The following is a 13,437-nucleotide window of genomic DNA, read 5'->3' on the forward strand; positions in this document are numbered from 1 at the left end:
GCACATCCTGTGGAAAGCTGACACGGCTATGAACTGCTCTGCCAAATATTACAGTCGTGCGCGCCGCGCAAAGGCCACAAGCGGAGCGCGAAGTTGCCGTTTCCCTAGGCACCCTCTTTTCAAACAGAGGCTGGTTCTCACTCTCGTCGGTGGGCGGGGCGTCTGCACGTTGACGTCGCGGATCTGCCAGTTTACGTCGCAAGAGACATAGCATGCTTATTGGCCGATAGCCGACGTAAATAGAGAGCGGCGTTCGGATCAGATGCGCTTTTTGCCACGGGGTGCCGCCATTTGCCGGCGCCGCACTCCTCAGTACAAGGTAGGAGCACTCGCGCGCGCGAATCACAGCGGGAGAGCGATCGCGTTTCATGACGCGCACTGACGTAACTTCTTTCCCCCGTGCCATCCCTCCCTATGTAGCTTCCGGTGCGCTCGTCGTCACGAGAAAAGAGAGGAAGCGCTGAGAAAGTGCGCCAAACCCCCGTAACTCCGCTAATTCTTGACGGATTCGAGAAATTTTTGCGGCAATAGATTTGGGAGGCAGTAAACTCCGATACTGAGGTCATTAGATCATTACTTGGAAAAGTGGTTCATGACCCCTTTAAAAGAAGTTTTGAACTTTTAAAAGACAAACATTTGGTAGGAAGTCAAACAGCATTTCTTTGGGCCGCGTTTTTGTAAGCACGTAAAGAAGACTTCTTCTGGTATTACTGTCAAAAGATAAATTAGAAAAAAAAACTCGAGCAATGTAAAACCTGACATAATGCCGCGTAAAGCTGTAACTATGACGGAAAATGCTTTCGACGATTAATTAATCTCGACAATAATGTAAATTAAGCATCTGTGGACTTTAAGGCAGGTGTCAGATGAACCAGGACATAATCTGCTTACGAATGTACGAAACTCTATTATGCCACAATTTTAGTGGGACGAGCAATGAGTGACACTCCTGTTTCCCTTCCAAGCATTTCCGGTCTGTCACTTACTTGCGGTTTTGTGAATATTCAGAAAATCTGTTTTAAAAATGAAACTGCTACGAAATGGGTGGTTGTGGTTCAAGCTAAACGTTATATCAGATACATGTGATATCAGAATATAGGTTTACTCAGGACGAGGACCAATTCGCTGTCAGGATAATTAATGCGAAATGTTTGAATGGCTTCCTCGAAAGAGCACACAACTTTCTTGTGAGCAGCTTGAAGGGGTACTAACACGAAACTTTTCAGTTTATTGTGCGTCAATTGAATGGCCAAGCCCTTATTACACTACAAAATGTACTGCTGAGCGTGAGTGCGCCCTGAAAAAAAAACAGTTACAGTGTGTTTTTAAAAGCTAGTTTCGGTTCCTACTGCACCCTGACGTCACAACACGGTTTGAGCGTTTGCTCACGTGCTCGCGCAAGTTATTGTGACGTTCTCACGGCCACTATGACCGTGGCTCCGTTGGTGACGCACAAGCGGCCCTTTTGGAAGTTTTGAAACCCGACGTCATCAAAACCAGCGAGACTGCTGCGTTAGGTCACCAGAATTTGTACTGTAGTCTGACGTCACGCTAGTGTCGATATCAGCAGGTTCGCCATCGGAAATTGACTTTATTGTCAAAATAACATATATTATGAGCCTTTGTTGAGCCTAACACTTGCTCAGAGTCGTCTATGTACACAGGAGACATGTATAACAGAATAAATTCACTTTCGGGAAAAGGTGTCAGTACCTCTTTAAAGCCCCTCTACACAGCTGGGGCGGTTTCAGCACGTGGCGGAGCTGATCTCAACCAAGCGCTCCTTTCTACCTGGTCTCCGAAATCCGCTTCGGCAGCGCGCGAAACACAAACTTAATCCAAAGAGTATTCCCAAGGCAATTTTTCAGATTATTCAGAAAACCTGAAGTAAGTGATCGACCGGAAGTACTTGCAAGAGAAGGGAGAGCGCCACTCATTATTCGTGCCGCTAATATGGCCTGCGACATTCGCTTACAAAAGTTGATTTAGACAGTCTATAGACTGTCTAAAAATGGGTTTAGACAGTTTATAGACTGTTTTTATCCACTCTTGTGAGGGTTGTTCATGAAGGTATGTCACCACTCACCCCTCTGTCCACAAACATGGCGAAGTCCTTGATGAAGACGCGTCGAAGTAGTTCCAGGTCCTTCACCATCAGGAATGGAGCATCGCCGTTGAATATACTGCGTCGTGTGCGACAAGGAAAATGAAAAACACTATTTATATTTCTTGGACCGTACTTCACGTGCCCTTTTGGCATCTGACAGTATTGTGCAACATGCACTATTGCCTTGAGATGTTTTGCGAATGGTAACAACAACAACAACAACAACAACAACAACAAAAACAAACGCTGGTCTTTCCGAAAAGAAAAAAAAGGAAGCGAAGCGTTAATCGCGATGACGTCATTATTGAGGCGCGGAATATCCTTATTTTAAATGAAGATACGCGAGTTATTGTGAAGCCGTGGCCATATTTCAGCTACGCGTTGAAAAAAAAAAAAGCCATTCGTCTCACCCGTAGATGTCGCCGTAGGTGTTTGACCACTCGTCCAACACCTTGATTGTATCCTGGTAAGAACAACATGAAAAAAATAGGAAACATTAAAAGTTGCGGCCATATAATTGACTTAATGGAGTCCTCTGTGTTACGCTAACCATTTAATGCCGCGAACCACGTAACGCTTCCATCCCAGATTCTTTTAAAGATTCATGCGTTGCACGTGCCTTGCTGGGTGACTATACTGGCAATGTGCCGAGTGGTTTCTGTTCTGACGTGAATATTGGCTCGGCTATGCCTTTTTTTTTTTTGTCGTCCGGCAACCAGCTCGAGCTTCAAATTTCAAAGCGTTGCCTTTTGCGTTGCGGCACGGATGTTCGGTTCGCATTTCTTTTTTGCCTTATTCGTAAGCCCCCATGGTCTTTTTGTTCTTTCGATGGATAGAAAGAGGGGAGGATAGAATCTTCGAGCGTCCCCATCATACTTTTCCGCCTTATCTTATCCTTTATCTTGTAGTTTACTTTTCCGCCTTACTTTATCGCTATCGTGGACATGTTTACCGTTCCAGTGCTGTCCCTACGACATAAGACTTCTCGTAGGCTGGTGCCCAAACATACACCTTGGTGGATATCTTCGCATTCAATCAAAACTTGCTCTGTTGTTTCCTGAGCCCTCCCACAGCAAGTACACTCGTATTCTCCTCCAGGCGCTCTCGCTTTATAACTGCGCGTTCTATCCTGATACCACCGCCCTCTAGCTGTCACTCTCTATTTAGGTCGAAAGCTTTAGACACCTCATCAAATGCGAAAAGCGACCATCAACGCCAACACGAGTGACGCGAAAAGTAATGTGATGACGTCATAATGTGACTTTACCATGACGTCACAGATCATAAAAAATTACCCCATCTCCCGCTACAGGGAACCATGTGTGGATGCGAAGCAGCGGTAAGATGCTGTAATTTTTTTCTTGCGTTCTCAAGCCTGTGCCTTCCTCTGGCGCAGAATCAGCACTGTCTTCCAGTCTCCGTCCAGCTCCCGCAGCGTGGAACTGCCGGCGTCGGAGGTATTCGACTCCCGCAAAGTCGCAAGATCATGTGCGTGTGCCTCTCTGTACACTCTTAACCGCGTATCCTCTATGTATACCTTTACCAAAATTTATCCTTTATCCTATAGGTTACATGGGCCGACGTTTTTGTGTTTTTTGTCTTCCCAAGTTTTAAAGGTTTACATGATGATTCACAAAGGTTAGAATCTAAATTTAAAGGTATATGGCTCGTGTATACCTTTAACGGTGACCTTTAGAACTGACAGAGTCTTCGCCGTATACGTTTAGGCGTTTACATTCAAGGGGCAAGGGTTACAGATTCGGAGAGGGCGATCGGGAAAGGAAATTCTATTGCTCCAATCTCGCGCAAGCAGCCCTGAAATGGTTTGGTGCTTGCGTGTGCTAGAATACTGGCAAGTGCGCCGTCCACGGCGCGCGGCAATGTGGGCGAGGTGGTTGTTAGAGCGATGAAATACTTAGAGGGCCGTGGCATTCTGAGGTGTTCTACCGCAACGTTCGCGGTAAGAAGAAAAAAAGTATGGTACCTGCTTCTGTACCTCGTCTCCTGCGTCGTTTTCTGCCTAATCCCGCTACTCGGCAGTCGTGATTTGGAGCAATGTTTGCCGAAGAGAACTGCGAAAACACGACGGGTCCAGGGAGACGAGGCGTTATTTCTAACGCGCGTCAATAACGATGGTCCCTTGTGCGGATATCTGTATCCTCGTTCGCAAATCCGGTGGCAGACCAGCCTCTCTCTCTCTCTCTCTCTCTCTCTCTCTATATATATATATATATATATATATATATATATATATATATATATATATATATATATATATATATATATATATACGCACACACCGAACAGAAGCACACGTTAGCGACCAACAGCCAGAGCTGCAGGAAACTACGCCCATAAAGCGCTAACAGGAACACTCTTGTGCTCTAAATTCAGCTTATGGTGGCTCTGAAACAAGCAATTTACTAATTTTACCTTCTACAATCACAACGAAATTGCGCGATATGAAGTCTCACAGAAATAACTGCTACAGAGGCTGTTCACGAAGCTGTCTGCTCCGCGATTATAGCACCTCTCTTGCGCTCAGCGCCCTCTCGCGCCATCATGAGTCTCTGAGGGAGCCCATATACAGCAACTATGTTACACCATAGTCTCATCCCACTACCTGAACGTGCCGCGCTTGTTGTAGACGTGTGGCGGCGTGCTCGGTATGATTTTAAAATGCCCGTCAAGCACAAAGACGTTTGTGGCGTGTTACGTGGCCGGTGCAATGAGCTCCAATGCGATTGCAAGCAATATATGGTGGTGTGCGCCTTCGACGATGCCGAGGTTCGCATTCGATGCGACTATTGTGACCACAGTCCCAGCGCCCACAACAGGATTGCTTATCTCGGCAAGCAAAGTTTTGTTTTGCAGCCGTTGTGCGTTTTCCCTTTTGTATGCCCTGACAAACGTTGTTGCCTCTCGTATACAAGAATTAGGTAATCTAGTATTTAGATATAAATTTTGTGGCAATATTTTGTTAAAATTCGTGCTCACTTGCAATTGACGGACTTATCACGCGAGCACGTATTACTTGCTTTGTCTGCACGTGTGAGCTTGGCATCTTTTCGCAACGTTGTTAGGTAAGGAGTATTACGTACCATGTTCTGGCTGTTGTGGCGTTTTGCGGTGTAGTGTTTGTGCTAAAAGCGTTGTCCGCCCCAGGACTTATTCAAACCTCACTCAGGCGCACGCGAATGAAAAGGCGGCTCTGTTCTCTCGGTGGCGCACTTGTGTGGCCCCTCGCGCTCTCCACGAGCACCTTGTTCTTCTCATGTCACCGCGAGCGCAGTCGGAGAACGATGCTGAAATGAGTGGATAAGCATTTACCAGTGCGTTCCTTCATCTAACAACCTAGTCTACGGCTGCCAAGCGCAATAATCGCTTCCAATGCGGTGCACCGAAGCATATATATGGTAGGAGACAACGTTACTAGAATACATTCAGTTTTCAAACTTGTTTGTACTGCGCGGAACCGCCACCACACTTGCTAGGTTTTGGCGCTGCAGTCGCATCGGGCTTCAAAATACCGCGCGCGCCGGCCAACGCTGCACAAGCGTTCGCGTTCTCTATCTGCCTTCTGCAGCTTTTGTGGTGGCGTTTCGTACTGCGTTCGCATCATGTGTCGTCTGTTCGCGTGTTCGCGTTCGATATCTGCGTTCTGCAGCTTTTGTGGTGGCGTTTCGTACTGCGTTCGCATCATGTGTCGTCTGTTCGGGTGAACATGCCAACTTGTTGCGTGGACGCAACAAGTTGGCAACCGCAAGGACGCAAGCAGCTCGGACAGACATTTTTTCTACGCTCCGACCGACGTGAGTCTTCGCGCAGCTTGGAACAAAGCAGTTCCACGTGCGGGCAAGGAACTGACAGCAACGTCAAGAGTGTGCGACCTCTACTTTCATCAACAGGACATATTGAAAACGTACGTCCATGTCATCGACGGGATATCCGTCGAGATCCCACGAGGCAAATGGAGTCTCGCAAAAGACGCCGTACCCAAGGTGTTTCCGAACCTGCCCGCGTACCTGTTGAAGCCACCGGAGAAAAAACGCAAGCCAAGGTGCAAAAGCGCGAAGCGAGCAGCGCCAAGGTGCGCCAGCCGGAAGACTTTCCAGCTCAAGACACTCAGGAATTAATGATAGCTGATATGAAATCTGTAGAGTTGCCCCCCGGCTGGCGCGTGATGACGGGGGTTCATGAACATGGTGACAGGAGTGAGGGCGAATTCGTCGCATTTTTCACGGTAAAGCACGAAGAGGAAACCTTGCAAATTGAAAAGAGCGTAGTTGTCACCAGCGAAAGTTCGGCCACGGGAAGTGCCTACGGTCGTGCAGCGAGTGCTTACGCAAGTATTCCCATCCGTGCTATCGAAGACTTAACCGCCCTCTTAAAAGCTGTACATAAGCTTCACGCGTGTAACCGCACGACTGCGAAAGCAAGCGCGCTGTACTACCTTGGTGGTTATGTCGTGAAGAAGGCGCGAAAGTTCACCAGTTGTGATGATTGCCTTGCAACTTATATATCTGATAACCACGTTCCAGCAGCAGCAGCAGCCTTAACAGAGATGCGATCCTTTGTGCCTGGTGCACTGCAGCATCCATCAAGTGCTTTGACATCTATGCTTAGCGGCATTGAACGTGTAATTGAAAAAATGACCAATGGTAACAAAGTGTTCGGAGATTTGTTCTGGACTATAATGGGAGAGCTGTCTGCTTGTTCTCTGACTCGGGTAGGCTGCACAGAGCATTTTGAGGAGCTAAGTGCGCGAATCATCAAATTTTATTTGACCACACGGATGCATTTCTATTCGAAGTTTCTTCGCCAGCAGCGAGACTCTAGTGTGCCAGTGAAAGCAGCAAGAAAGCGTGCTAAATTGCTATGAAAAGGAGACTGTCAGCAACTGGGATGCACATGTGCTTAATTTTTTGTGGATGTATAACTGTTAAATGCATAAGTGCATGTATGTATAAATACCTGCAGGATGTATAACTGCAGGTATTCAAAATAAATAAACAAGTGAAGTAATACCGTCCGATCTGCTTTGAAATGGAGTGAATGAGTACTTGAAAAAAAGAATGTTGCATGTCACCCGTGCTTAATGCAATAGAGCGTACCATGTTTGCTAGCCATGAACGCATAAGTGTCTAAAAAAACTTTTAAAAACACTTAGATAGCGCTATCAAGTGAAAAAACGCGCCTGCGCTGAGCAGACGACACCGCGACGGCTGGAGCCCGATGCGACGGTCCCGCCGTCTGGCGACAAGCACAGAAAGGGTGCCACCTGCGGAGTATGACGGCAGCGGAGAGTTTGACAACTGAATGTATCTAGTAACGTTGGGTAGGAGAATCTACGTGCATGTGTGAGCTCCTTGTTGCCGGTGTTATATGAGCACACGTATGCCAGGCGGCATATGGGCATGAGGTCGTGGCTCTTAATCTGCGCTGTGGTTTTTGTGCGTACCTCGCCTAGGGAACACGGCTACGCGTGGCTACGCAACTGCGGAGTGTCATTGCATCTAATCTGCTCATGAATCAATGCTGAGTGGTGCGCGAAGAGAGATATCGATGAGGTGCTTCGTGTCCTTTTCACGAAATAAAACGGGCTCGTCCGCATTTGCGGACCCATGTTCAACCTCGGTGTGATTTGATTGACCGTGTGCTCCGTTTGTACCGTCCTCCAGGCTCATATACTGGTTGGCGTGAGCAGTGAATCCCTGCGTATTTATTATTAAAAAGGCACTGAGAAAAAAAAAAGAATTTTGCACCTTGTGTTTTCTGTTGCTAACGGCCCATCTATCACGGCCGGAAAGCTCGTTTACTTGAGCGTGTGATGGTTAATAATTGGAAGACTGTTCTGGTGCCCAGTGAAGTTTCGGTTTAAAAGAGCATTGAGTGAGGCGGGACCGCTTTTCGTGTAAACATAGCTGGTTACGTCAGCTCTCAAAACCGCGTTCACATGAGCACCGAATTGAAAACTCTTTTCAACCAAGGCTCTCAGGGTGCTGCTATAATCCCCTCTGGTATGTCGTAAATATATGCGTCACCCCTCTCCCTTACATTTGCATTGCCGGGGCAAGGATGTCAGCATTTGTACACCCGTGCAAGTCCACTAAGGAGGCGCCCCTTCTTTCCGTTACAGAGGTGTGATAACAAAGAGCGCTGGCTAGGATGATGACAGCTAACACGAACTCGTGAATCAGGTGGCCGTTGGTTGTTTACCGTTAGACCAAGGTGGCGTTGATGTTGTGAAGTCGGGCGTTTCTCGTGCAGTTGCGCGACATGCATGTCCTAGCCTATATTCACCGTCGATATTTTTTAGATGATGCATGTGTCCATAAATATCTATCCCAGAAGTTATCTAGGCTTCAAAGTGATGTGTCAGGACTCTGAAATGACATAAAACTTTCAAAATGTACTCTAGATGATCAAGTAGCTCATCGTTATGCGAAAAAAATAATAAAAAAAAACGTATTGATGGTAGGTAATATAGGATGCAGGTTTTTTTTTGTTTCGCTACATAACTAAAAAAAAATTTCACGCATGACAAGAACCGTCGCCTTTCTCTGAGTACGTACAGCCTGTACTTCAAGGGACAGGTCTTCCCGAAAGGTTGTATAAGAGCCAGTGTCGCCAACTTCGCTCAGAAGTCGCTATATTTCTTGAGAGAGTTATATATTTTTATATTTACCGTAGACATAATGTGGTGTGTATTTGCTTCTTAGATTTTGCTTTAGGCATGTTGTGTACCAAATACACATGCAGCTTTAGCCGTTGCTCTTGTGCTTCATATGGGCGAATGAACTCGCTATTTTCTTTTCTGAAGTGAAACGGGCCAAATAGACTGCGGGAATAAAGCGGAGAGAAGGTGGAAATACAAAGCCCTAGGGGATGCCCTTGTCAAAAAGTACCTTCACTGCAAGTGGGAGACGACTAAGCCAGGCACCCGGATTCAGCGCACGAGAAGTGCTGTTCACGTGAGCGTGTCATGACGTGTTTATTCAAGCTTTTGAAAAATACGTGCATGAAATAAGCTTAAAGCATATATTCAGAGGTCTTTAGATTAACGCAGTGTCCTTGAAGCGGCATATAAATAAAGAGATAATAGGAAATTAGAGTGGTCAGGTGAGAGAATGTGGTATAAAATGGGTTAAAATCGCAAAGCAATGCTTCAGTTAAAACTATTGTTCCGTGAGATTAGTGGCCTTGCTGAAACTAATAGATATAGCCGTTTAACATAATGAAATCTATGAATGGTGCAGTCTCTGACGAAATTTTTCAACTCTGAGTGCGATGTACTGAGCTTTATTTCCCTTTGGGCAGATTACTCTATCCTGAATAGGCTCCACCATATTTTTATGTTTTCATGCTCATTCTATTCTACTGTTTTCCACAGAGTGTTTTCATACGGGGGCTTTCTCTGCAAAGAAAAATGCAGCGGCACCCAACAGAAAAGAAGTAATACTGCTCTCTTGGAGGAATCCAGGCCAGAACTAACAAAAGAGGTGGCATTGGCAGAGTTGCAGGTAGGCTGCAATTTTTATTCAATTTTCATACGAGACAAAATGCTCCCAAAGGACGTTTATGTTCTTTATCCTTCCATTTCAATGGGGGCCTTAATTGTTTTGTCATATTTGTATTTTTGTGTATTCCAGTTATTGGCTTCGAACAGCTTAAAAGGGGCCACAATCAACTACGAAAGGGCTTTGTGCCTCTTGAGAGCCACATACCAAGACCGCTGCCAACACCATGTAGACCCCTTGCCAAATTGTTTTTGGTGGAAGAAACTGTAAGTTTATACTTCATATCAGCGTTGATTTAAAACATCGTAAAGCATCTGTTTCTGAGCAGTGGTACACAGTAGAGTTGTAAACTCACACAGGAAAATTAATCTTGTGGCGTTGTATTCAAGGCCCGATTGTTTTTTCTTTACTCTCAAGGTTTAATATAACATAGGTCTGGCCGAATGACTTGTTTCAAATTCACTTTTTTAAGGGACGTGAAGGGAAATAAGTTTGTTGCTTCTTCCATAGCTTTGTGCTGAGCTCCAACTGCGCTTTGGCTTCACTGTGGATGAAGCGGAACAACGGCTAAAAAAGGCGGCACAAGTTTTCTCAGAGAAGGAAGGAAGGGAAACTTCATTTTTAGAGCTCTGGAAGCACTGGCAAGGTTCGTCAGAGCACTCACTGATCACTGAGGTAAGTTATTTTCTTTTTTCTCTGCCTAACTGTATTCGAAAAGCGTGAAAGACGCACTGATAAGTGCTCATGTGTCAAATGACGTGCGAAAAATAGACTTGGACTAATGCTGAATGTCTAGCAAATGGCTGCATTTAGTATATAACACTGTTTTTCGAGTCTTTGATGATTCTAATTACAGGCTGCTCTACCGACAGAAATAAAAATTGCTGCACCACATGTATACGTATACAAGGACCAAGCTTGGGTATATGGAGGCAGCAAGGAAGAAATAATTCACCTGAAGGAACTGAACATTGAGCGTGCCGTCGTCATATGCTTTCTCATATACTATCTGAAAAACCTCATGTACCCGTCTGCTTTTTCGCAGACCCTGAATATGGTTGAAAAACTTTTTTAAGACCTCAAGAACCTATCCCACGTGGGGTTATTTCAAACCGATTGAAGTGTTTCTTGGCGCTTTTGAAGAAAAAGAAAGTCTGATCACTATATATGCAATTGGTTGGTCAAACTTTATTGCCAAATATTATTTGGGCAGATGTTTGGAAGTCCTCATATAAATATTTTTCCAAGAAAAGCTTTTCAGTTACGTATAGCTGAATTACTGTATATTTTTGAATTTTAAATAATGTGCTTCATGCTTTTTATTCCTCTGACTAATTTGTTTAATTTGCTTTGCATCCGGACGAATGTCTGAGAGCCTATGCTCCTGCATGAACTGTTCGGCTTTGTGTATGCCAAACAATTTCACATATTTCTCACAGAAATTACCATGCACACGCAGGCTTTATAAACATTTATTGATTAGAAAGTTAGCGTACCACTAAGCTAAAAAGCATGGTAAGCCGATACGCCTGTCTTTCTTTCAGGGCACTTTTATTTTCCAGGTGAATGAAAGGAAAATGCAGTTTGCTGAATGGAAGGAATATGAACACACAACTTCTGCATGTCCCGTGTGATGTTCTTTCTCTAATAGAAGAGTTTTGCACGAGGCATGCAGAGGTTGTATAAAGTTAATTCCATGCAGTGGTCTGCTGTATTTGTCATAAAAGTTACATTTGAAGGTTTACTGTATAACCTTTCAGTTTAGAAGTTTTTCAAATACCTATACGGACACAAATACGCTATACCTCTAATAAAAGTTACAATTTTAGAGGTTGCTAGTTACCTTTTGCTTTAAAGGTTTCTCTGTGACTTATAAAACTACCGTGACCTATATAGTAGAAGTTACCATATTAAAAGGTAATGCATAACCTTTAAATTAGACAGCTACGAATCTTAAAAATGTATGCCTCTACTGAAGGTTACGCGGTTAAGAGTGTAGTGCATGCCATCGGTGTCATCGTGGGATTCTTCAGCGAGAAAAGGAGAGTACGAGCGCCCCACGTGTAGGGCCACAGAAGCAGAGGCGGCCATCGGCTGCTCGTGCCACGTCAAGACGCCGGAGGCGTCGCTGCTGCCTGCTCGTCGCAGGAGAGAATGAGGAGCGCGAGAGGAGGGGAGCGTAGGAGAAGATGCGGCGTTGCGCAGGAGAGAATGAGGCATGCCAGAAGGTGGGAGCGTAGGAGAGGAGAGAGGGGGGGGGGTGTGGACGCCGCGAGATGGAGAAAGCCCCCGCCTTAAGATGCTTCGCATCTAAATTTGTGACGTCATTATGACGCCACATCGCGTGAGGTCGCATGGCATCGTCGCTTGATCAAAGATGGGCAATTCTGGAGGCACTACAAAGCACGTTGCGTGCGGAAAGACTTCGGGGAAGGGGGGGGGGGGGGAGGGAGGCGGATGAGTGCGATCGACCCAGATAAAAAAAGAAGATGGCTTTCCCCTTCCAGTCGCCTTAGGCAAATGCATAATTGACCGTGGGACTTCTTTGGGTCCTCACCTGATTCCACAGCTGGAAGAAGTTTCCCGAGATTAGGCTCGGTTCGGGACCAGGAATGCCTCGTTCCTTGAAGAAGTTGAACTTGTTCCGCCGCCACCTGCGAGGTCGGCGGGAACACACTGGATTGGTTCATACGACAGAGTGGTTCAAAATAAAAATCTTAGGGTCTGGTCTTGTAAAAATGACCATCATTTATTAATCTCCTTATTAAGACTTGGAATATTCTTTGCATTCATTGGGCCTCTTTTTTTTACCAGACCAAAATGCTCAATTACTTACCCCGAGAAAGTATAGCTGGCCTAAAATATCTGGGCGCAGCTTGCACTAGTGCCGCCAGTCTAGAGACACAGCGGAGTTCTTTTTTTGTGTGTTATTGCGATTGATGGTCACCTAGCTGGTCCTGGCCTTTCGAGATTTTGCTAACTTTTAATGCGATAGCGTTAAAGAGCTCGTACCGCAGAAATCCCGCCGTCGGCGTCGGCTCCGTTGGTTGTGAGCGAAAAATCATCATCTTGTCCGTGACCGAAAAATCGAAAAAGCTGCAAATAAAATAAATAATAAAACTGTTGGGTCCAAGTGAGAATCGAACCCAGGCCGTCTGCGTGGGAAGCAGGTGTTCTACCACACAGCCACGCCCCTGCTTGGAGCTGCACTGAAAGTAACTTTCGTGCTTCCCAAAAATACGCGTCCTGTGCACAGGTGTCACAGTACGAGATGTAATATCGCAGTAATATTGCGTGGTACAAGCGTACATTGCCATCGGGCGTCACACCATGTGAATATCATAACGACTTGGTGGTTTAAAGACAGCCACTCATTACAAAAGGCACACACATTACTGCGCGTATTCCCTTAGGACCACGTAGTGGGTGCATCGCAACTTCGAAAAAGTTTCTCGCGCATAATTGCTACTGGTTTAAAGCATGCTACCCATTACATAAGGCACACACATTAGTGCGCGCATTGTATTAAACACTCGTGGTGTTCGAAGTGCGCACTAGGGGCAGGATATCGCTATCGCGTTCAACTCTTAAAGACGAAGCTTAAGCGTCCCCCAATTTTTTGCTAAGTTTTCCTAGGTTATGCTAGGTTTTGCTAAGTTTTGCGAGGTTATGGTAAGTTTTTTAAAGTATTGCGAGGTTATGCTAAGTGTTGCTAGAAATTGATAAGCTTTTGCCAAGTTTTGCTAGGCATTTCGAAGTTTTGCTAAGCTTTGCGAGGTTATGCTAAGTTTCGCTAGGCATTGCTAAGTT

The 13,437-nt window shown here is 45.5% G+C and overlaps 1 protein-coding gene across 1 annotated transcript in view; it reads right to left on the reverse strand.

Moving 5' to 3' along the window:
* LOC119399830 (cytochrome P450 3A11) overlaps positions 1-13,437 on the reverse strand; it is a 54,250-nt gene that overhangs the window by 30,467 nt on the left and 10,346 nt on the right. Inside the window, exons 2-4 of the mRNA XM_037666686.2 lie at positions 12,185-12,281; positions 2,518-2,570; positions 2,087-2,183 (exon numbers count right to left, since the gene is read on the reverse strand). Of these exons, the coding sequence (XP_037522614.1) occupies positions 2,087-2,183; positions 2,518-2,570; positions 12,185-12,281 (247 nt within the window). The remainder of the gene's footprint in view (positions 1-2,086; positions 2,184-2,517; positions 2,571-12,184; positions 12,282-13,437) is intronic.

The sequence above is a fragment of the Rhipicephalus sanguineus genome, chromosome 7, assembly GCF_013339695.2.
Source record: "Rhipicephalus sanguineus isolate Rsan-2018 chromosome 7, BIME_Rsan_1.4, whole genome shotgun sequence".
In the NCBI taxonomy this organism is placed as follows: Eukaryota; Metazoa; Arthropoda; class Arachnida; order Ixodida; family Ixodidae; genus Rhipicephalus; species Rhipicephalus sanguineus.